This window comes from Nelusetta ayraudi, unplaced genomic scaffold, assembly GCF_046127955.1.
Source record: "Nelusetta ayraudi isolate G7.1 ecotype Tasmania unplaced genomic scaffold, CSIRO-AGI_Nayr_v1 ptg000233l, whole genome shotgun sequence".
NCBI lineage: Eukaryota > Metazoa > Chordata > Actinopteri > Tetraodontiformes > Monacanthidae > Nelusetta > Nelusetta ayraudi.
The window spans coordinates 185305-209240 of NW_027466282.1; the positions used below are offsets into that span (position 1 = coordinate 185305).

The window sequence follows — 23936 nt, forward strand, 5'->3', positions numbered from 1 at the left end:
GGTCATGCATTAATACATGCGTCGCCCCCTCCGGTTCTCCACGATAACGAGGTGAATCTCGAGAAAACAAAGAAAGAAGCATCACGGGGGAAAAGTGAGAAAGAAATATGCATGACTACACGACCACTTAGGGTTGCTGGAGCACACTGTAAGACGTGAACTTTTGATACAATAATAGGACTAGAGCCAGAACAACCATCTTGATAATGGTTGACACACACACACACACACACACACACACACACACACACACACACACACACACACACACTTCTGCAGCAGCGTAAGCAACAACAACAAAAGCTGACAGCAAAACCTTGCTTCCCCATTGGCAAAACCAAGAACATATACGTAAAAATTACAAGTTGGAGTATTTCTCTTTCTCTCTCTCTCTCTTTTAAACATAAAACATCGTGGAGAATCAAGTCCGTCCAAACTGCTCCCTCCCACCCTCCCCCCGCATCTCATTACGCGGAGTGAGTCCCGCCGTCGCTGGAGGTGAAGCCGCCTCTCTCTGGCTGCACTGCCATACTGAAGCAGGTGTCCAACATGGCGAACACTGGCAGCGGCTCTCTCGCGACTATTCTCTTTTTCTTCATCTTTCCGGCGGCTCTTCGTAAAGGTAGGACTTTGTTGTCAGGTGTTCGCCTCCGTTGTCTGCGTCTCGTGCACATTTTGCCGTCTATCCCTCTCTCCCTTTGTTGCTGTTGTTTTTGGTCCAATTGACGGGGAGTGCAGCCGCATCATTCTTTTTTAAAATCAGGAGGAGAAGAAGAAGAAGAAGAAGAAGAAGGGGAAAAAAAAAAAAATCCACCGGCTCTCTGCTCCGGCGTTTCTGGTTGTGCGGGATGTTGCGGAGCCAGATAAAGTTGTGGAATGCTTGTTTTGTCAGTAATGCAGGCGTGTAGCTGTGCGTTGCTGCTGCTGGGAAAGCGGGCGCCGGGGAGACCTCACTTTGCTGGGCTCCTCGTCGCTATAAATCGCCGCAGCTGCCAACTCTTAAGCGCGGCCAATTGTGCCGGGTGTTTGTTCGGCGGTGCCGTCAAGAGGTCCTCGGCGGGGCTGAGTCAGGCTCATACGCGCCTCGCCGAACCCCTATACTCTCCGCTCGCCGCCCGTTTACTTTTCTTGCTGCTGCTGCTGCTGCTGCAAATCACTGGGAAAACAAACGCACGCACACATACGCAGTCGCGGCGCGGTGTAGTGGGATTATGCAGCACTGACGAGGAAACCTCTGGGCCAGAAGCTCCATTCACAGCCGCGCCGTTTACTGGTGCAACGTCGCCGGAGGTGGTAATTCGGCCGAGGCGAACCGCTTTCCAAGACTCGGGACGTTTACGAATGCACGTGTGGTGAATTCGGCGTGGTTCTGGTGTCGTTTCCCTTTTTTTTTTTTTTTTTTTTTTTTAAATCTCGCCCCTTCCAAGACTCGTCCACGGCAACGCCGCCGACTCACGGAGCGCTGTGTGGACCGTTTTGAACGCCGCCCGTCGTAAAAGTTGATGTATCGACCGGACCGAAGCTGAAGGCCGTCCAGGGTGGAAGCCGAATCGCATAAAATCACCCAACCTGCTCACCGTGTGTCTCGGAACGCCTCGTTAGTGCTTGTGCGCATCTCTTGGTTGACGCAAGTACGACGATGTTGCACTAAAAAGGTTTAGTGACGCGACTCGGGCGCATTGGGCGAATACGCACTTGAACGAAGGGGATTTTGACGTTATACTTGTTTCCTCGTCGTGAGTTGTGTTGTTGTTGTTGTTGTTGTCGTCGTCCTGGTTGTTGCTGCGACTGTGTGCTTTCCACGGACAAAACACGCAACACACACCAGTGAGAGTGAAGGCAAAGACAAGAGTTGTGTTGGTTGCGGGGACACACACACACACACACACACACACACACACACACACACACACACACACACACACATACAATGGAGATGCCGTGAGTCGTAGTAGTTGATCGCTGTTCCACGTGCCCCTCCATCCATCCTCCAGCACGAGCGCACGCTCCTGTGCTACTAGCAGGCACTGTGAAAACCCGCATAAACACAGCCAGCACGATTTTACACACACACACGCGCGCGCGCACACACACGTTACACAATTGCCCAACTCTCAGTGAAGTGCCGTTTTTACTGCAATGAAACGGAGGCGCAATCCGGCGGCAAAACTTCCCTCCCCGCAAATATAAGCCTCGAAACGCTAAATACAAAGTTATTAAGCTCCTCGTGAGGAAAATAAACCGTTTTTGTGCTGACGCCGGGCTTCTGACGGTGACAATGACAGGTCGGCAGATGTCGACGGTTGTCACAGCGTGGATTATCCGCGCGGGCTTAATCCATTACGACGTTTTCATCCTCTATGGAATAAGAAGAAGTAGGAAAGAAACGGTGACGTAAGCCGCCGATGGCGTTGTGGTGTTCCGCGCATACAGCGCGGGCTCGACTGGGAGCCACTCGCTTTTCCATGCCTTCATGGAAATGGCCCCAGCACAATTTCAAACAAAGCTCAGAAAGCAGGCATGCACAAAGTTCGATCAATTATTTACCTCCAGTGCACACTGACTGCAGTCCGTGTTGTGCTCACATCTGTGTTCAGCAGCGCAGGCGCCGTATTTCCACATGCTTTGGTGCTAATAAATGGAAGCTGCATTGGTGAGAGCCCTGAGTTTTGCACCTCTGACTATGGCCTTGTCCAGACTGCCGGCAAAAATCCGATTTTTAGCCCATACAGATTGAAACCGGATGGCTCTTTTGTAGTCTGAACTGTCACAAATCACATGAAATCCACACATGACAGGGATTGAAACCACCTTCGGGAGGTAGTTTCAAATCGCATTTGGACATGTGGATCTCAGTCTGAACAGCTCCAAACACACCGATCGATTTTTACTGTCCGTGATGTGACTCTACGCGATGCAAGACCCAATGCGCCACCAGAGCGCGCCCGTAATGGAGCAGAGAGAAGCAGTAGAAAGCAGCAGTCCGTGGACAGAGGAGGAAACTCATTGGCTCATCAGTGTGTGGGGAGATACTGTAGCTCCATTCAAGCCAAGCTCCAGGCCATGTAGCGCAACAAGTCCATTTAGTTTATGACACTGTCGCAATGATATGACGTCACACACTACATGCCCATGGACAACGCCTCCGCTCCGACGTCGTTGCTACAGCAACCTGTCAGATCGGTCAATAACGTGGCCCAGTCTGAACAGAGCCAGATTCTATTTGGACACTTGCTATAAACAGTGTGCACAGTCAGCCATAAAAATTTGAGATTTGAGAAGGAATCTGATTTGAATCAGATTTGCCTGCAGTCTGAACGCAGCCTATGACACACAAGTCTTGCGTCGGCCGCTACTGTAGGATGATTACATTGGTCAACTTGTGTTAACCTAGCGCATTGGATCGATTGTTGTTTTGGCATGGTGGAAGGCCATGGCGTTGAGATGCAACGAGTTTCCAACGATTGTCTGGCGAAAGAAAGAAGCTGAAAGTTGCCCAAAGACACCGGCGGTGCTCTGGCTTGTCCTCATTTTCAAGGTACAAAAGCTGCTGCTGCAGCATCCATGCACAATCGCCTGGTCTATTTTTCTTCCTCTGGTGCTTCTAATGGTATCTGGCTTTTATCACAACTGGACTGAAATCTGATTTTAAATGGAATATTTAAACCTCAGGAAGATGGATGAGCAAACTCTCGAAATTGAAATCCCAACTATCGTGCGGCTGCTTTGCAAGGTTAAACTCGGGCACGTTTTTTTGTTGCGTTTAGTAAATGAAACTCCTAGCATCCTGCTTGTTTTCTCCCTTTAAAGATGAAACGGGCTAAAACGGAGCCTTTAGCATGAACCCCTTTGTTCCCTCATTAAAAAAAAGGCTCATCATCATAGAACAGTCTAATTGTACTCATTACACAAGCTTCTACAAACACTGTCTTTGAATCAGCCATAGCGATGACATTTTTCAGTTTGAATGATCTGCCCCTCAACAAATCAGTGATTTATAGATATCCACATTTTTAAATCAAGCTCTGTTTATTCTGTTTTGTTATTTTCTCTCAAGCAGTATGAGCTCCTCTTGTTTAACATTCCACAAACGCATTTTTGCCAGAAAAGATAAGAGGAGAACGATCACAAAGAAGCGGCTAACGATGCGCGGTGCTGATTAAAAGTGCGACGTTGGGGTTGTCCTGCATCACCGCAGTAATTTATGTGCACTGGTGCGCCGCTATTAAAATGTGAGTCATTATTCAATCCTTCATGGTTCAGCTGTAACGTAGATTGTACACTTGGAATGATTACAGGTGTTATCGCCGAGCACTTAATGCATCAGCCGGCGTGGCGCCGCTGCAACTTGACGAATGTGCTTGGGCAACTTCTTCATTTTCTTTTTTTGGTGGGGTGGGGGTTGGGATCTGGAGAAGGTGATGCAGCGATGCGGTGCAAGGGTTGCACAAGAGCACGCAGGAGTGGCCTGAAATAGTGCGAGAGGATTCATGTGTTCTTTGTGTTGCCAGCGTCTTTGAGCTTTCCAGGACTTGATACTTTTTCTTTTCAGCGCTTCCATGATAAGACTTGAGATTGGAGTGCATGATGATGGGTTTTAAAGGGTTTTTGGTGGAGACGGGGGGGAGGACATGTTCGGGGTAGGATTAGGATTGATTAATTTTTTTCCCTCTTAAGTTTTGTGGCAAATCTGTAATTTAATATATTTGTTGTCTTCTACAGAGGCAATGCTGAACGGAGCAGAGCAGTTGTACTGCTGTTGTACTTGTACTTTATGATGCTTTTATTTTCAGTGTAACGCCTCAAAGCTAAGCTGGTGACATCCCCACTATTGTTTGGCTGCAGTTCCAGACAAAAGGCAAATAGCACTTATTATAGAAGGGATGTGAAATGGCACGTACAGACGCTGTCGTTTGATTGGTTCACGGTGCTTTCTTTAAATCTCAAGAGGTTTCGTCGAGACACATCCTTATTAAAGCGTGGCCTGTACAGAAAAACGTTTGTCTTTGTGACGTGCGGCATTTATTTCCTCCATTAAAGTCAGCAAAACATCCGCTACTTGTGCAGACAGCGGTTTGCTGTGACTGCGATGGGTGTTTTGACGGGAAAACGATCATTGTGGCACGTTAATGTCTGTCAAAATACATGCGCAACGAAACTATGCACATGCTAATTGGCTGTTTTTAAGCACGTGGAGGTGTTCAATGTCATTCGCACACACCTGGAATAAAATTACAATTTTTTATTTCTCTCTGCCAGAGAAAAAGGGAAATCTTGCTGAAATGAACAAAATTTGCACTCCAAATTTGCGTTCTAGATTTTCCAAAAATCCTAGTGGTAACGTTGCCGGAACACATGTTGACGCCGCGGCGGCATGTGTTTCTGGTGATGCTCGCCGGCTCTTTTAATCGGATGCTTGGATTTGGCACACGTGCCAAACCCACAGCCGCTGTGCTTGATTCTCCTCGACGGCAGGCCGTGTTTGTAGTGTCAAAGTGCATGTCAGTGCAAATATCTGCAACAGAAGCAGATGGGTCCACCGTGTTGCTTATCTCCTCGGTGGCTGCACAGTTCAGCTCAACATTATTTCTCCTCTCTGGTGATCCCTGAGGCTCATCAACAGACTTGCCAGTCCCGGGTTAAAAAAAAAATGGGATTGAATTTCTCTCCTTCCAAGACCTCCTCTGTAAATTGTTTTTTTTTTAATTTTTTGTCGCTCGTTCGATATCTGTGAATCGGCAGAAAAGACAAGCAGCAGCGCTTTGGGAGTTGATGGAATAACAGGTGTCGCAATGGAACTTGTACCTCCCTCTCTCTGTAACCCCGCCCCTTTGAATACCCCCAGCTGTGGGAAAGAACAATGACTGTATTCCTGGAGGTGGGGGGCCCCCCCGGAGTCCCCCTCCCTCGCCCCTCCCCCTTCTCCACTGAGCGAGCAAACAGATGACTGTCCCGGGTCGCATCTGGCCTCTGTGCACTTAGTGTAATCAAGGGGAGAGAAAAGGTTTATGGCCTACTTGTTAGCGTGCTGCCGACTGATGGGATGTCAAGTAAGCACCCTCCAATTCCAAATCTCCAGGGGGACGTGATGGAGGGGGGAGGGTGTAGTGGGGTGGGCGGTGGGCGTGGCTGCAATCTGCCGCTCTGCACTCGGCAGCCCCCGCCACGAGGCTTGAGGTGGAGAGTCGTGTCGAGCCCCCGTAGCGTTTGCCGAGCCGGCCGCGCCATTAAAGAGTGAGTCAAATTCAAGCTGAATATTTATGACGCCATTTGCATAATGTTGTTGCCCAAAAGGCTGCCGAGGTGAATCCAAATATTTTTCTGTAGAACACTTTGTGGGAGTCTTCCCTCCAGCAAAAAGTACATGCAACAAATGTGGACAGTTTTATGAAATAATTAAACCACCTGAGGCAGCGCTGGCAAAAAAAAAAGTGATTAAAATAATCAGAAATTTGATAAAAAAAAAAAAAGTTATTATTCCTCTTTCAGCTTTGCTGCTGCCAGCCACTGAAACCAAACCTTGCCTCTTTAGTTTACACGACTGGGGCGACCAACTCGTGCGGCAATGGGGTTGTGTTGTTGTGTTGTTGATGCTGCTCGGAATGGCGAGACAACGGCGTCCGATGTCCACCACACTGGTACTTTTGCTGCGGACACCATGCTGGATCCAGTTTGAACGCAGCCCCGGAACTCACCGCTGATGTTCCACCATCAAAATCTTCTGCTTTTCCGCTGCGTGCTTTGTGCTCTGCAGTCATTTCACCGTGTCTGCTCTGCCTCAGCGGGAGTCCCTTCAACGTGCCCGATGCCGCTATCAGGGTTTCCTCCGCTCCGCGTGCAGGTTCTATTTCTTCCTTTTTTCTTCACAAAAAGCCCGGTTTCAGTCTCAACCACTAATTACTAATCGAGCACTCGTCTCCCTTCTTTTGACTCTGAAATTCCTTTTCCTCTTTGTTATTTTTCTTTCAGATAGCAGCGAGTCAAGACAGTCAATGACATGAAGGAATTTTAATTATTTGAACCTCTCACAAGTGTCCTCATAGTCATTTTATTCACTTATTCACATTCAGCTAGTTTTTAGATTGCCCAATTATAAAAAGTCATACTTATTACATCCACAGATCCTGACACTCTTGGCTTGTCAACAAATTAAATTCAATTAAATTAAGTACAGATATTATATATTATTGGGTTGGCAGTCCAATGTGACAAATACATATCTCTCCAAGCCACCAGTCAATACTCATTTACTGGATTTATGTGGCGATGTAACGTGCTCATGTTAACAGGCATTCTGATGGCGTTGATCATCCGCGGGCAGCAGCCACGGCGGCGGGTCGTTAATTGCATGATTCTCTTTATTGTCGATGTAAAATAAAAAGCGCAACAAGGGGAAAAATCAATCCAATCAAATCCAAGTTTTTCTCCTGTCTGTGCAGTCAGGTTATTGCAAGGATGAGCGGTGAACAAAAATCAAATCTGTGAGTTTCGAGGTCACCAAGTGTGAAAAATGTAATGAACTTCTTGCTTCATAAACGAGAGTCTCACCACGTTTTTTTGAGCTCTTAATTGAGCTCCAAGGATCAGTTTGCCTTAAATGGAAGTTGCTTCACTACCCCCCCCCCCCACACCCCAAAAAAAGAGCCTTGTACAAAATATCAGCGTATTATTCTGTAATTGTGTTGAATTCCCAACGCTGGTGTTTTATGGTCACATCAGCAGAGAGAGAGAGAGAGAAAATCAAGTTTTTATTTGCCTTCTCTATAGAAGGCACCTTTTGCAGCACTCCTTCCCAAAAGTGCTGCATTTTAATTTACTCGGTATTTTGCTGTTTCCATTCCCATGCGCCAAAAAAGTAAAAGAAAAAATCCATAAATCCATACGAGAGCTCATGTGCAGGCTCATTAGAGAATTCATTATCACATATTTCTACTGTATTTCCAGTAATCAGGCGCCCAGTGCATGGTCTCTGCTCAGGTGCTAATTCATTCTTGTTCCATTTACTATAAAAAGTAATAATTGATAACAGGCAAAGCAAAAAACAAAATCTGCAAATTGTGTTATAGGGGAAATGGCAACACAGTTAAGTGGCGACATGCAAGACAAATTGATAACGACATACTGACAAATGATCTTGCAATAGTAACGCAGGGATCTTTTTGGGTTGCTGGAAGGACTTCGCTAACAGAACAACTGGACCCCTGATTTGTGAATGCTGGCGTCTAATTTTTCCGACCGGAAGCCAAACTCAGTCTGTTGCTGTCGGGAATGTTTTTTTTTCTTCCCTACGTTGGAGTTGTTTTGGGGAACGTACAAAAAGCAACAAGTGGCCTTTGATTGCTCTTTTCCTCCCAGTTTGAGACCTTCATCAGTGCGCTCGCAGCGAGGCATCGCTCGTCGTAATTGGGCCCATTTTGCACCGCATTCACACATACAATACACGAGTTCAACAATGGATGAATAAAGAATCAATGCATATCGTTTGTGCTCTCAACCAAATAAACAATACAGGCCCGCGCGGGCACCGCAATCATCAGAGGGGAAATGAATGGCGTTCTGATTATTACACAGGTCTGCATTAGCCGCCGGCCGGGTTGCCTGGAGTGATCGGCGCCCCTCCCACCGTTTGTCTCTACCAGGCAGACCCGACTTGTTTGCTCATTCCGGTGAATTTGCTTCCGATGAAATCCTTCCCGCTGTATTGTCGAGTGGATCACCTCTACAACGCTTCCTGCCCATTGTCTCATCTTTTGTAACTTTCTCTCCCTCTTCACCACCTAATGTCAGACAACTGTGGCACAATGGCGCAGCATCTCATCTTCACTGTGCCCTTGTCAGGGATACGGAGGAAAGTCTTACCTGCGGCAGAACAATGGGACACTCGGCTCTGATGCGCCGCTTAGCTCTGTTTAGTTTTTTTTTTTGTTCTACTAGTTTATCTGCGTGACAAATACTCCTTTAAATCAATAGACAGACAGTTAATAATTGATATTTAATAAATAAATAATGACTCTTGCTTTGACTCTCCAGTCCCTCCAGTCATGTCTTCTGTGAGCGTCAACATGGCCCAAACAACCGTTGAAGCCAATGGAAAAAAGTCTCTTGGCTCGGTCTCAGATCTCAGATATCTTGTACGTTTTTGCTGCCGTGTTGTCATTTAGTGCCCCCCCCCCTCGCCATATCCAGCAATCACAAACCACCTGGGCTGGAATTTTTACGCACACCTGCGCTGAATAGACACTCTGCCGTTTGGCCTTCTAGATTCTACCTTCGCTGCAAAAGGACTCTGAATGACGAGCGTTTTTTTTCTTTGTTTTGTAAAATTGATACTCTAGCCACTTGCTAACGAGTCTTATTTGTACTTAAGACATCTCTTAATACCTCGTAAAACCATGCTGTCGGGGTGGCAGCAGGTGGGTGGAATGACTTCTCATCACGAAACTAAAGACTCCTTTTTCCCTCCCTTCAAACAGCCTTAGTACTTTCTACCTAAGTCGCTCCTTTATGAGCAGATAAAAGAACGAATTGTCCTGAGTGCTGCCCGGTGCCCACGTCTAACAGGAGGTGGGAGGTTTAAAGTGGAGGCAACATGGCAGAACTTCATCATCCCAAACAAGCTGCCTGGACGCACAACAACACCACGGAACAGAGGCCCGTTCTTCAGGACTGTGGCTCTCTGCTGGGCCAAGCACAACCTGTGAATCCTTCCTTTCATCGCAGGTTCTGCAGGAGTCGGACAACTTGGACTTGAGTGGTGGACTTGGACCCGGCACCTTAATGCTCGCACTGTTCTTCCGATCGGCCGATCAGGCTAAAAAGCAGACGCTTTGCTCTTTGTTGGAGACTTCTAGTTGTGCGTTATGTGGGGAAATCACTCAGCAGACTGAGACCCACCAGGCAGCCTGATACAAAGTGTCCACAGTTGAAAATGCCACACGCTCTTTTTCCTTTTCAACAAAAGGAAAACTGCAACAATCAAGAAGCGTACGTGAAGGGATTGAAGGAAATCACAGCCCGGTTTGAACTGTACTTCAACGGCCTTCACGTTCTCCACCGGAGCGCCGCTTCCAACTTCTATACTGGCTGAAAGTGTTGAGCGGGAACGTCAGCGAGCAGTTGTTTATTTTAAGGATTTTTTGCTGAAAGTTGTTTGGAGCCGCTGTGGGAGAAGGAATGTGTCAGCGTGAAAATAGGAGCAGAGGATAGAAGAAAAAAGAAACGCTCAAACTGGTTTTCCTGCTGCTTTGAAGTGTGTAGTATTTGTTGGGCTTCACTTGCCTGTCAGATTAATACCTTCTGCACTGAAAATGAAAATGGGTTGAGGAGCAGTTAATCCGCAAGAATATATATGTATGTATATATATATGTGTGTGTGTTTCTATATATGTGTGTGTGTGTGTGTGTGTGTGTGTGTATATACACATACATACATACATACATACATACGTCTGTGTGTGTGTGTGTGTGTGTGTGTGTGTACATATATATATATATATATATATATATATATATATATATATATATGTATATACACACTGGCAAACTGTCTGCGTATTGATAGGTTGTCTGGCGTTGCAGTGTTAACCTGACACGCCAGGATTATCTAATTCCCTTTACATTGCTGATGGCGACACAGAATCTGCATTTATCTTGACATTTATTTGTTTGTTTGTTTGTATGTTTGTTTTTTCAAAGCAAACCCACTCCGGACCATCGGAGAAGCTGGATTGCATCCTGAACCGGTGCATTTCAAGAGCCGCTGACCTTTTCAAAGTTGTTTACTCCTGCCAGCATGGCTGTTGTTCATTAATAATTGATCCGCTGATAAAGCAAACTTCACCTTGTTGGGGTTGGACCGTGGCGCCTCTGTCTGGGTCCTTCTCAGATCTTTCACAAAAAAGAAAGAGAAGTCAGCGTTGAACAAACGGCATGTCCAAGTTTGACACCGCATTTTTTGAGGTTTTTAAATGTTGTAAATGTGAATCCGATTAACATGTAAAGGAAGCAACACTTTAAATCCAAACATACGAAAGAAGTGGGGTTGCTTGGGAGAAAAACAAAACCACAGCTGGTTCAGATCTTAAGGAATTGGAAAGGAGTCCCTGCAGCAGAGCAGATGCAGTATAGATCAGCTTCTTCTTGTCTGATATCGACTTTTTGTTTTAGCCTCTCATCCAGATTCACCGTGCACACAAAACCACGGCATCAGCACAAAGGTTTAAAGATGTGGCCGCGTTAAAGCCACGCATCAGTCTGCCGGCAGTTTGAACGGATGAACAGCGTGACGAGCTCCACGTCGTCGGAACTCGCAGTGCGGCCTCTGCTTGGCGACTGGCGTTCTCTCAGGAAAGACTTAGATACTGCTGTCGTCTGACGTGACCTTGGTCCATTACTGTGGAGAACTGAATCCAAGATTTTCTGTGTGGCATTCAAAGCTGTCCCCTGCCTTCGCCCTATGACAGCTGGGATAGGCTCCAGCAGACCCCCGGGACCCTGAGCTCGGGACTAAGCGGGTATGGAAAAATGAATGATGAATTCAAACGGTCTTGACAATGCTCAATGATGTAATAATACAAGAGCAATATTAGGATGAGTGCGATGGTCTTCAACCGATGAACCTGTTGGTTCTTCCACTCGTGTCAGGATGGCGGTCACAGTAGATGTTTGCCTGGTTTGTTTTATGGTTTCTAAATGCTTGTTGCCCTCTAGTGTGTTTTTTGGTTTTAAATCTCCAGAGGTCCAAAAACCTGAAGATTCAATTTTCATTCTCCAGAAGCTCAAAGCGGGGAATTGAAGGGAAATTACACATGGTTATAACCTCCCCAGATTATCGTCACAATAACACCATTGAAATGGTCTGCGGTGACAGCCGGCGGCGCAGCTGCAGGAGCCAGGGAAGCTCTCTGCTCCGTCTGACTCCACGGACGTCTTTGACTCCATGTTGAAGAATTCCTTTGCTAAGATTTGAAGGGAAGCCCTCTGTTTGCACGGCCCTGTCCACTCCCTTTGACGTAGCCTCGCAGCTGCTCCAAACTATCTGCTGCTTTGGGTCCAGTGTCTGAGGGAGCGCGAGGTATTGACGAATCCCTGCGCTGCCGCCGTCAGAAGCACCTCTCAGTGCAGTGGGCGCAGCGGGTGGTACAAAGCCCTGAACTGAGGGGTCACTTCCTCTTTAATAAGCCTTTTTAAAATGGTGATAACCACCTGCCGGCACCTGTCACTCTGCAGGACCGATCAATGTCTGACTCATTTCACGCCCTGCAAAGTTGCTTGCTTCGGAGCTGTTTCGAGGCGGCCCGACCTCCGGCTGAAAAACGGTCTGTCAGAGTTGAAACTCGAGGCTTGAGCTGGCGCTGCCCACGGGAAAAAAAAAAAAGCATGCATAGTGTTTCCGCCTGGCGGTGCTGCGGCCGACCTGAGGGCGGCGCTTCTCTTTTTCTCTAATATTCTTTTTCTTTTTCATGCATATGCATTATGCCGCTGCCCACACTGAGCCAGGCGTCGGCCAGTAATTGCAGCGTGCAAGGTTATATTAGTGCTTCTTGAGAGCCATATAGCGCCATTGGAGTGCACGGAGGAGGTATTTTCTTTTTGCACGTATCAGACATAAGTGTCTGTTAAGTGAGGGAGTGAAACGCGCTCGCCTGCCAAGTTTATACTTGGGAGTCTTAGCGCGGGGCCCGAGCCTCTCACCTCCTATTGATTGTGGCAAACTCGCGCTTACCTCCCAGCAAACAGTAAGTTGGTAAACAATTAGGCTTATGTTTTAACGCTTAAAAGACACGCCCACCCCATGTGCCTCCCGGTGCTTCACTCTTGGGTGGATGCGGCAGCGGGTTTTTATTTATTTATTTATTTATTTATTTTTTGAATATGCTTCACAGCTGTTTGGGATCGCTGCCAATGACATCCGTAGCAAGAGCATCAGGGCGCTGCGGAAAAAAGATTCAAGTTTAAACAGACACTTCATTGCGTAAGTGCTTATTTTCTGAGTGGAACGACATCACCGCAAAGCAGCCGATGTTTGGTTGCTTAACGCCGTCTCTACCGCTCGTCAAAGCCACCAAAGAGTCGCCTTACGACGGATACTTCAGCGCGAAAACCTCTGATTGTACCTGAGACGTGAAGGGGGTGTAATTACAATCCACTCCGAGGTTAATACAGTAATTACTGCGAAATGAGACTTATTTATCAGGCCTAAACACTCGAATCGGTAATCGATGGTTAATTTTTTTTCCTCGCACGTTTTTTTGTTGATTTCTTCTCTCTCCTCCTCTGTTAAAACCGTTCGGGGCGGCCAATGATATTCCGAGGGAGGAAGCGGAGGACGGGGCGTCTGGTGACAGAGCACATCAGACAGTAGAAATCAATTCATTTCGTCCTCTGTCATCCGCAGATGGTGCTACTTCAATCTCCTTTCTATTTTGTCACGCTAATGCGCTCGCAGATGACAAGGGTGGGTCATCTCGGAGCAGGAATAGCAGACGGGCTGAGTTTGACGGCCGCGTCGCTGCCCGCCTCCTATTTTGTCACACTAATGCTTTGAAAAATGACAACGGCGGGTCATTTTCCCAGGAAAAATAGCGACGGTAGTAGACTGTGACTGTGCAAGGCCCAGATCTGATCTCGTCCCACCGGCGGTGAGACCGAAGCCCGGCCGTTTCACGCGGGAGCGAAAAACAAAAGGCATTAATCATACGATGGAATCGCATCGATTATTCATACTTCCGAGTCTCCGGAGTGCCAGATGCCGGCAACAGGGAAAATAGTGAATATTTTTCAGTGCAACTTTCTTTGCATGTACAGCTCCAAACATGACGCACATGGTCCATGTTTTTCAGGCCAGCGGAACGGGTCAATTGTTGCTAACCTCAGTTAGCGTAGCATACCGCTAACTGAATTGGAAGGAAACAGCCTTAATATCTGTTGTGGAAACAGGTGGTTTTCAACTTGCAACTGCAGTTTTGTGATGTTTGCTCCGTGCACATGGTGACGTTTTCACTTGTGGCGATACCGACCTTTGCCCAGGTGCATTCATATAAACATTCTGGCAGCTTTCGTTTTCCAGAAACACATTTTATACATTGATTGTTGGATGCTTAGAAGACAGCTTACATAAACAAGTCATGCTCACACACAAATGAAAATGGGTTGAGGAGCAGTTAATCCGCAAGAATATATATGTATGTGTATATATGTGTGTATATATATATATATATATATATGTGTGTATGTATGTGTATATATGTATATGTATATATATATATACACACACACACACACACACACACACACACACACACACACACACACACATTTGTGTGTGTGTTTATTAAAAAAAAAAAAAAAACTTGCCATTTTTAGCTGTGCAACACCAATTAAATTCTCCTCCTGGCTCCAAAACACTCTTCATACGGCCTTGACCTCACATGGGTACTCCACATTTAATTTATTTTGTCAGCCTTCAGAATGAATGGCCATCAAGACAGGGTGGTTTCATTCTCTGAAAATTCACAACAATCCAGCGTATCCCTGGCATTGGCCTCCTATAATTACAGCCTTTTTGTGCGCGTGCGTGCTGAAAATACATCCTGAATCTCTAAACGCATTCTGTCGGCCAAGCTGAAGATTGGGGGGGAAAAAAAGCAACTTTGCTGCATTGCTCCGGATTAGATTGGTAAGGCTTGCTGTTTGTACAGTGTAGTCGGGCAGGATGCCACACGGATCGAAGCTGCCGGGGCAAGAAGCAGCCCCCCCTCTTTTAGCAACGGCTGACGCAGCCACTTCCTATATGAGAGTTTTGTGCCAGCCAGTAATTTACGGTGGCTTAAAGACGGACAATGTGTTTCCCACTGAAATTAATGAGCACTGGGGACAATTGGACTTTGTTTAATAGAGGTTCAGCTTCACCGCATGGGGGAGGGGTGTTGGTGCGGGGGTGAGAGGATTGCTAGTTTTTTTTTTTTTCTTTTTTTTTTTCCAGCAATTTATGTAGGCAGTGAATAATGACCTTCAAACTGAATGGGTTAAAAAAGTTCAGGGTGATACTAGCTGCTTGTGCAGTCTGACTGGCGGAATGTGTGTGGGCTTGAATTCACTCGATATTTCTTTTTTCCCTTTTCTTTATCCTATCGCCACATATTGGAATGCCGATGCTGAGAAATCTGCCTCCTTTGTATCTCCCTGTGTTTTCAAGGCGAGTTGTGACAATGTTTCTTGTGTTCATCCAGGGCCTTAACCTTCCGTCGGTGTTTTCCAATAATAATACTTTGCCTCAGTGTTTCTGTCAGTCAACTTTTATTTATAAAACCAAAAATCCCAGCCAAATGGTGTCTCAAGGTGCTTTGCACAATGACAGAGAAAACCAACTGATCCCTCTTTCGCTAACATGAAGCGACAGTGGCCAAGAAAGGGGAAGGAACCCCGAGCAGACCCCGACTCTGAAACGGAAATGCAAACGGTGAGGAGATGGAGATCCGGCATGTGTGTTTCCTCCAGAGTGTGAGAGCCAATCGACAGAGACTTCAGTTCTTGATGGCAAATGAATTTTGGCTCGCAGACATTGAGATTTGCTTTCTTGGCAATCGGAATTTGCCACAGAAAGATGAATAATTTTTCGATTGGATGGGAGCATTTCCACTCCATTTTGGTGCTCCATATATATTGAAACACGGTAGCCAGCCCCAATGGAGAACCACACAAATGGGAAGGAGGACCTGGGGAGGAGGTTAAATAGATCGTAGATTGGATTTGGACCGTTGACGTGAAGCTAGCCTATCAGAGCTAGCTGTAGGTCAGCATGCTTGACTGCGTGTCATTTCTGGTCGTGTCATTCAGCATCTCCCTCTTTGATGGCGCCAGACGTCTTCCCTGTTGCCATGCATCGTTAGAACACGCCGGGTTGCCCGGTTCCTTGCAACGGGGCTTTTCTGAGCGGTTTCTCTCTTCCTGGCTGCTGCGTGGGAAAAAAAAAAAAAGAAAAACACCTCCTGCAAGCCAACCGACGTGTCGCCCAGTTAATGGGGATTCAGCGGCGCTGCTCACAGAGTGTCATGCACTGCAGCCGAGCCCCAGATAAGGAGGCTGCCGGGCGGAGGTGCGGAGGCGCTCTAACGAGTCGGCGGGAAACGCACGTCGCCGATTCGCTCTGAAGCTCCGGCCTCAGCGCGGCCGCACAATCAGTCTGCCGATGACGCAGCAGTTTGCGAGAATAATCAGCCCTTGCCTGTGGAGCGGCAGCCTGGTCATTTTCCAATGCTTGCCGCCATCAAGCGCGGCGGCGCCGCATTCCCGCGTGGAATAAATACTGCATCAGTTGGCCGCCCTGGGCGCCTCATGCTGTATTCAGGCAGCCAACTACATGTGCATGCGCGTGCACGTGTGTGCATAAGTCGCCGCCATCAAGGACGGCGGGGTATTGGAAGTGACGGGAAACTCTACGGTTCGGTGTCTGAAACCCCCGGATGAAACCATTCCTTCATCGTGGGCCAATACGCCGGCTGACATTTGCTTTTGGTGGTTTTGATAAAGAAAAATCGCTCAATCAGAGAACGTGGAAATGCTTGTCGGGCCTCCAGTCTCCTCTGGAAATAACGCCGGTCTCCGGCTTTTAGCAGCTTCCGGCTCAGTATTTTTGTTTTCCGCCGCGTTTCCTGGACTCCCGCTGGCTCTTTCACTCAAAGGGACAAATAATTTCATCTGAAGAAAGGCAATATCGAGGAATAATGGGAGGCCACGCGCACATGCACCTTCAGGGTGAGCGCGTGCACGCTCTCAGTGTACCATCGTATATACAGAATGCTGCTCGTTCCTTCTGCCGTGTGAACGTGATTCCACGCTGGAAACTTAAAATTCATACCTGGAACCGCTCGACAAAGGAAGCCCTGACGTCGAACCCTTTGATCCATCCCGGAGAATAAACGAAACAAAACGATGGGAACAAAAAACAAAACGCTAGTGCTAATACCTCCGATCGACGCACTGATCTAGATGCTCTTCTTACGGCTGAGGGTTCCCACTGCTGCCATATTTAGAAGCTCCCGATTGCAGCAGCATCCTGGCTGGTGCCGGAGGAGGATTAGGCAGGCTCCGCCTCCTCCACTTCCTCCACCTCCTCCACCGCCTCCACCTCCCCAGGTTGAAATTAATCTATTAGTAATAGACTCCATATTGTTGCCAACCGATGAATTATTTTAAGGCCTCGTCGTCGGAAGGCGCCAGGTTTTACCGCAGCGATGCACCACTCGCAATCGGTTAATATTTCACAGCCAAAAAAAAAGAGGAAAAAAGAGAAAAGAACGCCAGCTAAGCGGCTTTACACGAACAATATGAGCTGCGTAAGAATAAATAGGGTTGGTGTCGCTGCAATGACGTGTGATTGTTAAATCATTTGTATATATGTATATTTTTTTAGTTTTAATAAATTTTGCTTCATTCTTGTTTAACCCAGAATACTGCAAGTAAAAATAGGCTTTTTTTTCTATAGTAATAAAGCCTGGTGAGGTGGAGTTTTCCCCAATAAATGACAAGAGAGAGAAATCACTGCTGCGTGCTGTGACAGTGACCTTTATCTTATGTCGGAGCCCGAAACCAAAGTGACAAACAGCCACTCACTAACTCCACGCCCTCGTCCGCAGGTGAGTTTCATTCTTCGTTGCACAGTCTTGTAAGAAAACTTAAGTGCATTTTTAAGGTGATAACAATCCTGTGGTCGTTCTTTGAAAAAAAAAAAAGCAAGAAAAAGAAAAAGCAACAAGCTCACCATACTGAGCCATGCAAAATATAGTTGACTATTAATTGCGACTGGTGGCTGGTGTCTCGGCTACAGTTTCCATTCACCAAGTAGAGTACAAGCAGATCGCTTCAGTGGCTGTTGCAGCCATAAAGGAAAAGATGTGGCGCCCCACATGGTCGACGGCAAACACAACTGACCTTTTCGTGCAAACACCGGCTCACGTTCGGGACCAAACCTTGCTGCACGGCCCCCTGCTGGCACTCCGCCCTCATCGAACATCCGTCACTTCCAAGCCACGGTGGCTTCACTTGAACCACAGTCCACTGACACAAACACACACACACACACACACACACAGGCTGAGCCATGATGCTACCATGCCCCTCCCCCGCCCCTCCCCATCCCCAGGCTGTCTTGACATAAATGGAGCTTCGCTGTGCACACACTCATTAGCATGATGCCGCTCGCTCTCATCGGGTGTCGGCTTTCAGAATCCTACTTAGGGAACCTATTAGGAGACATTAAGTCAGTCCTGCCCCGCTGCAGAGGTGAGGTCTTCATGAGATGGGGTAGTAGATCACTCTGAGAAGATTGGTAGAAAATGGAAGAGGAATCCGCGGCTGCTCGTCGCGTCGCGATAGCAGTCTTGAAGCAATCGTGCCTGATGGTGTCTGTGCGACACGGACGCCGACTGGCTGAAAGCGTTCGTCTTTATGCACTCTCCATGTTAAATATTGATCCGCTGCGGTGCATAGCGCCACCCTCAAGTGAGGTTGCTTTTGCTTTTAGCCGGGCTCCCAACAACTTCACATGAGGCCAGCTGAATCGGGGGACAAAACGTCCCAGATCTGGCAACGCTACAACCCCACATATTTTCCCCATCAGTGGATTCCGTCTGAGCTCATTATGCTGAAGTAGCTCCTGCTCCCGTTTCCGTCCCGAGCCGCCGCAAAGGTTAACGTGTTTTGCCATCGCAATGCTTTTTTATTTCCTCTAACTTCCCTCGCGTTAGTTTTGGAGTTTTATTTTCCACTCCAGTAGAGTGAACACAATAACTTTTACAGCTTAAAGTGGCATCAGCCGGAGTGCCGGTCCTCTCGGCCCTCGCTGTGCTCAGCTCTGTTTATGGAAACCTTATCGCCTCATCGCATTTGGTGCGCTGGCGATGTGCATTTCTCAGAGTCTCTGCCAGTTGGTCTTGCTCTCCTACTTATTGTCTAACATCAGCTGTTGCGTCTGCCTCTGCCAATAAGGGGGCGTAGCGAGCCAGACACATGCATCGAGTGCACCAGCTCTTTGTCCCTTTTGCGATTGAAATATTGTGGCCAAAGCCACTGAGCTGTCTCACTTTCTTCGACGTAATAAACATGAATTTTAATTATCTGCAATTAGTTTTGAATTTGTGTGCACACAAAAAACGATTTGACACTAGCTGGAAGCCTCAGTCTACTGGTGCCCCCCAACCTCCTAACCCCCAACAACTGACCCCAAAGCCCTGCTGTCGTAATCCACGTATTTGATATTGAACACATTTCGCATTGAAGACTATCAGAGTAGCAGTTAATAGATTTCTCTTGCACAGATGTACTTTTTTTTCCGGTGGGGCCTGGATACAGTGTCTCCAGCGAGCACGCCGGTGGGCGGGCGCAGCAGCAGCAGCAGCAGCAGCAGCGCCACCGCTTCGAGAGAGATTAGAGGTCGGTGAGCCGGAGGAGCCCAATCGATGCGTCCTCTCAGGGAACGGATTGACCAGGCATTGATCCAGACCGAACAGGAGCCGGAGGGCCACCGCACCACTAAGGGTAGTGGTCCGTTGGCAGCTGCATACCCACCTCACAGCGTGATGCCTCAGTCGCCTGCACACAGACATGCGCACAATCGCCAAAGTGGCATTTATCTGCTCATCTAAACCGTGGTGCCGAGCCAAGTCGCCGCCTGGGAGAGGCAGAATAAAAGAGAAGAAGAAGCAGAAGAAACAGTTATGCTCCGAGAGTATGACTGTTTCTTATTCTGCTTCTTCCTCTTCCTCCCTTCCTCCTCCTGGCTTTAAAAAAAGCGCGAAATCAGTGGATACGCACGAGTACACAGATGTGTGTTAGCATTACATCTGCCAGAAAACTACAGCATCCAGGAATTGCACCAATCAGCTGGAAGCCATAGAAGAAGATAAAAGTCTGATTTTAGTGGGAAAAGATGCAAGGGGAAAACTACCACACACACGACTACCACACTTACATTAATTGATATTTTTCAAATACGTTTAACAGCGACGTATTTTGTCTCTTCGACTCTGAGCCGCTTTAGTTTTATGTTATCATAAGCAAAGAAACGTTCATAGAGAAAGTAGAAATATTGGTATTTCCACGTGTCAAAATGTCAGATATACATTAGAAAAAATATCCAATCAGAATTTAAGAACTCTTGGGGAACAAACAGGAGAGCCCCGACGTGAACGTCTTTAACCAGACAGACTGAGTTTGGATCGGCTGCATCGACTCCTGAGGTCGCTCGGCCCGCTCGCTCTCCCAGGGTTCAAGTTTTGGGGCGCTCGGTTATCTTCTCCAGTGGAGTGGAAGGGCCGAGACATCCTGAGAGCAAATGTCAGGCGGTATTTTGCAGATTGTCAAACACGGCGGTCGGTTTGGGGGCTTGCTGGGCGCGTGGGAAGCGAAATGTGAAGCGAGTGGAAACTCCAAAGAGCCTCAGAGGAGTCGAAACAAAAACGTGTGTGTGTGTGTGTGTGTGTGTGTGTGTGTGTGTGTGTGTGTGTGTGTGTGTGTGTGTGTGTGTGTGTGTGTGTGTGTGTGTGTGTGTGTGTGTGTGTGTGTGTGTGTGTGTTGCGGTTGGGTTGGTGCGCTGGTGAGAGGAGAAGAGGAGATCCACAAACTGACAGCTGATAACAAAATTTGTCTGCTGGCTGTTCACAGGAGCGACTTTGATTTGGTTCGTCATTTTTTACTCTTCTGCCCACTTTGCCACAGTATTTTTGCATCTGCTCTGTTGCCTGTCATTGTCGATAATAATAATAATAATAATAATAATAATAATAATAATAATGATAATAACAACAATAATATTAAAATGCAGCCAACCCTATTGAAACACACTATTAAAAATCTCTTGCAAATATTTAATGACAACAATTTGGATCAAGTAAAAAGAGTGTGAACGTTTCTTTTTTCCACTACTGTACATCTTGGCCGCCTTGTTTGGGTTTTGATGAAGCCTTGGAATATTTATTTATTTATTATTTGGCAGGGTCCGCATACCCAGCAGGTTGCAGCTTTACGGGTCGGCTTTCGTTCCGTAGCACTTTTTTTTTATTGCAAGGTCAGACGTTAATTTGCAGCTGAGCTTTTCCAGGGAATTATGTAAAGACGGCACAATAAAAGGCATCCTGCGATACGCGTGCATAAATAAAACATAAAACCCTTGAAAGCGGATGCCAGGCGCTGCGCAGCCGCCACTGCCGCCGCCGCCGCCACAGATTTGGCAGTTTCGCAAATTCATCCAATCTCGTTGTCCTTGTCTGGTGATGGGGTTGGAGTTGTGCTGAGTCACTTCCTGGTGTGAACTGCATGAAGGAGGAAAGCGAATCCTCTCTCCGAGCGTCTTTGTTCGACGTGTCGCCGAGGATATTCTGGTGTGTGCGGCGATGCAGGTTGAATTGAATGTAAGGTTTTTTTTCTCCCTTCGCCACGGTCCGATATAATCACATGCGTCTTTCGGCGCGGTAAATCCTTTCATCCTTCAGGCGCCTTTTCCAGCCCCCACATCATGATTTAAATCACCGTTCATCAAAGTTGCGAGATAATTTGTGCGTTCAACGCCTGTGTGCCTCTGAATTCAGAGAGGTGACTTTCAGGCTGCCGTGCGCAGCCCTCATTAAGAACTTGCAAAAGATTTAAAACCTCGCTCTGCCGTTCGTCACATCGTGACGCCGTGCTTGGACAGATTCTGTCCTAAAGAGCAGCTACGGGTTGACCTTGCGAGACGTTTCGTGTCGAGAACATTGCTTGCACTTTGTGATTTGGCACACCCAAAGCAGGGCTCATGTAAAGCATTCTGCAGGAAGTAGTTGTGTTTGTGAAAGGTTTTGGCACCACAATGGTGATGAACCCTCTCATAACAAAACTAGGGATGCGTATCTTCGGTTGTTTGGTTGCCAATTCCGATTCGATCCGTAATCGATTCTTTATTCAAATGATTCCTGAGTCGAAAGTTGTACAGTGCACAGTGTGTTAATAATCCGGCAGATTTTGTCATCTAAACGGAATGTTTAACGTGTGATTTTTAACTTGAACCGATTCCTAATGAACTGATTAATTTCAACTGATTTCAATGATATGATGTTAACAAAACTACTACTGCTAAACTTAAGACCAACGATGGCAGGTATTCATACACAAGAAAGTTTTTTCAAAGTTTATAAATTGATCCAGTGTCACAGATGATAAGATTTGCGATTCTTACGTGAATCCCTGTTTTCCTCGACCCCTAAACAAAACCATGAAAAAGATCAGAATGAAGGTGCTTGTTGAGGGCGGTGAATATGCAGAAGCTAACGCTAATGTTATACTAATGCTAACCAAACCAAGATTCTCCTTGTGTCCCAAGTGCGTCGCACATATTTTACAAATTCCAGGACACGGGCAGCACGGGCACCTGCAGGCTGTAGCTTCCCGTTTGCCGCCGCATTGTCTTTCCCCTCACTTCTCACAGGCAATAAACCTGCTCTTATTGGCTGTCTTTCACGGGAATGTAATCTCGCTAGAGTTGAGCAGCATTTAATTGCCATTCGCACGCTCCTGTTATCTTCCATAGGAAGGAAGAATTTAAATGCCTGACAGACAAAATTAGGGTTTTCGCTTTTGTGGAAATTCATCCGCTGGCACAACCGCTGCCCTCATAATTAGCCCCGGCAATATCGACCGCCGGCTCATTGCAAAACAAACCCACAGGCCCAGCGCTGATGCTGTGGAGGAATTGGATTGTTTAGGCCGGGTAGTTGCCCATTGTCTTTTCCACCTGCATTATTATTATTGGGGACTCTTGAGCGTTGACCTTGTCGGCCGGTCGAGGATCGGAATTCAGCTCGGAAGAAGTTCTTGAGCCACTCGTCTCCGGCCCTTTAACACAACCAATTAAAGCGATGATGCCGGTCGCGCTTGTGATCTGAAGAGGATGACCTGGGGAAGAATGAAAAGCGGCACACGCCCAATGCTTTTTTCGTTCTTTCTTTGTCCCTCGGGCGAGTCATGTGCGAGTCAAAGAGGAGCACTAAGTTTTTCCGTGGCTCTGAAGGGGCCAAATCAGGCCCCTGGAAGATTTGACGGGACGCCTTTTCTCGCACCGCCAACCCCTGGCCTTGCTTTTGTCGAGACCGACTCATTTCAGTCCATTCAGGTGGACTTCATTGTGTTCTGCTTCTCTGCCCATGCATTTCATTCGCTGGGTCCCCCTTTTGTTTCGAGTTACTGCTGGAGATGAAGCGAAGCCACTGTGTCAGAGCCGTGGCAGGGATTAGGAGCGCTCCTTTCACGCTTTCTTGGAGGCGGGCTAACTCAGGGAAAATGTCAGGAGAGGGGCGTGGCGATACAACTCTTGCCCGGTTACTTCTGATACACAATCGAAAACGAGGCGGCCAAAAGTTTCAGGGCAGGCCTGAGCAAGCAGCTACCAGCGATTGTTAGTAAAACAGCTCAAATGAAGAAACTCCAAACAGTAATCTGCCGCCATGACAACCTCCGCTCCTGTGGATAAAAAAAGCTTCCCGATGGATTCTTGAGTCCGTCCGCCGCCAAGCGCTTTAGTGTGGTCAGGCGATAAAGCTCCCCGGATCACAATCCACGTTCACGTTCAAGCCAAAAGTTGCGGCTGGGTTGGGTGAGGTCAGGGCCAAACCAGAAAAGCTCTTTATTGCCCGAATGGATTTGTGTAACACTTTGGTCCACCTTGGACCATGGCGGAATAAATCACAACACAGCGTCCGCACAGATTTGTCCACCGTCGTTGTTTCTGTGCGCTTTGAGAATGTTTTCATCTTTTGTAAACATCACAGTTTAAAGCCTGAGCAAGACATCGATGCAGCAAACAAGCTCATATGTGTAAACGGTCCTTTACTTCCCCCAACGGAAGAGGTACGCTCACCTGGTTCTACCTCCTCCTCTTTCCCAGAGTCTGTACCCATTTACAAATGGCA

The 23936-nt window shown here is 47.2% G+C and overlaps 1 protein-coding gene across 6 annotated transcripts in view; it reads left to right on the forward strand.

Moving 5' to 3' along the window:
* The first annotated feature begins 431 nt into the window (after nucleotides 1-431).
* Nucleotides 432-23936, forward strand: part of LOC142882112 (cell adhesion molecule 1-like) — a 265213-nt gene continuing 241708 nt past the window's right edge. For 2 of the 6 annotated variants that reach the window (XM_076016651.1, XM_076016654.1), the window contains exon 1: nucleotides 434-622. In XM_076016651.1, the coding sequence (XP_075872766.1) occupies nucleotides 550-622 (73 nt within the window). In that variant the 5' untranslated portion in view covers nucleotides 434-549. Of the gene's footprint in view, nucleotides 623-23936 lie in introns of all 6 variants that reach the window. The other 4 variants (XM_076016655.1, XM_076016652.1, XM_076016656.1 and 1 more) reach the window with 3 other exon arrangements.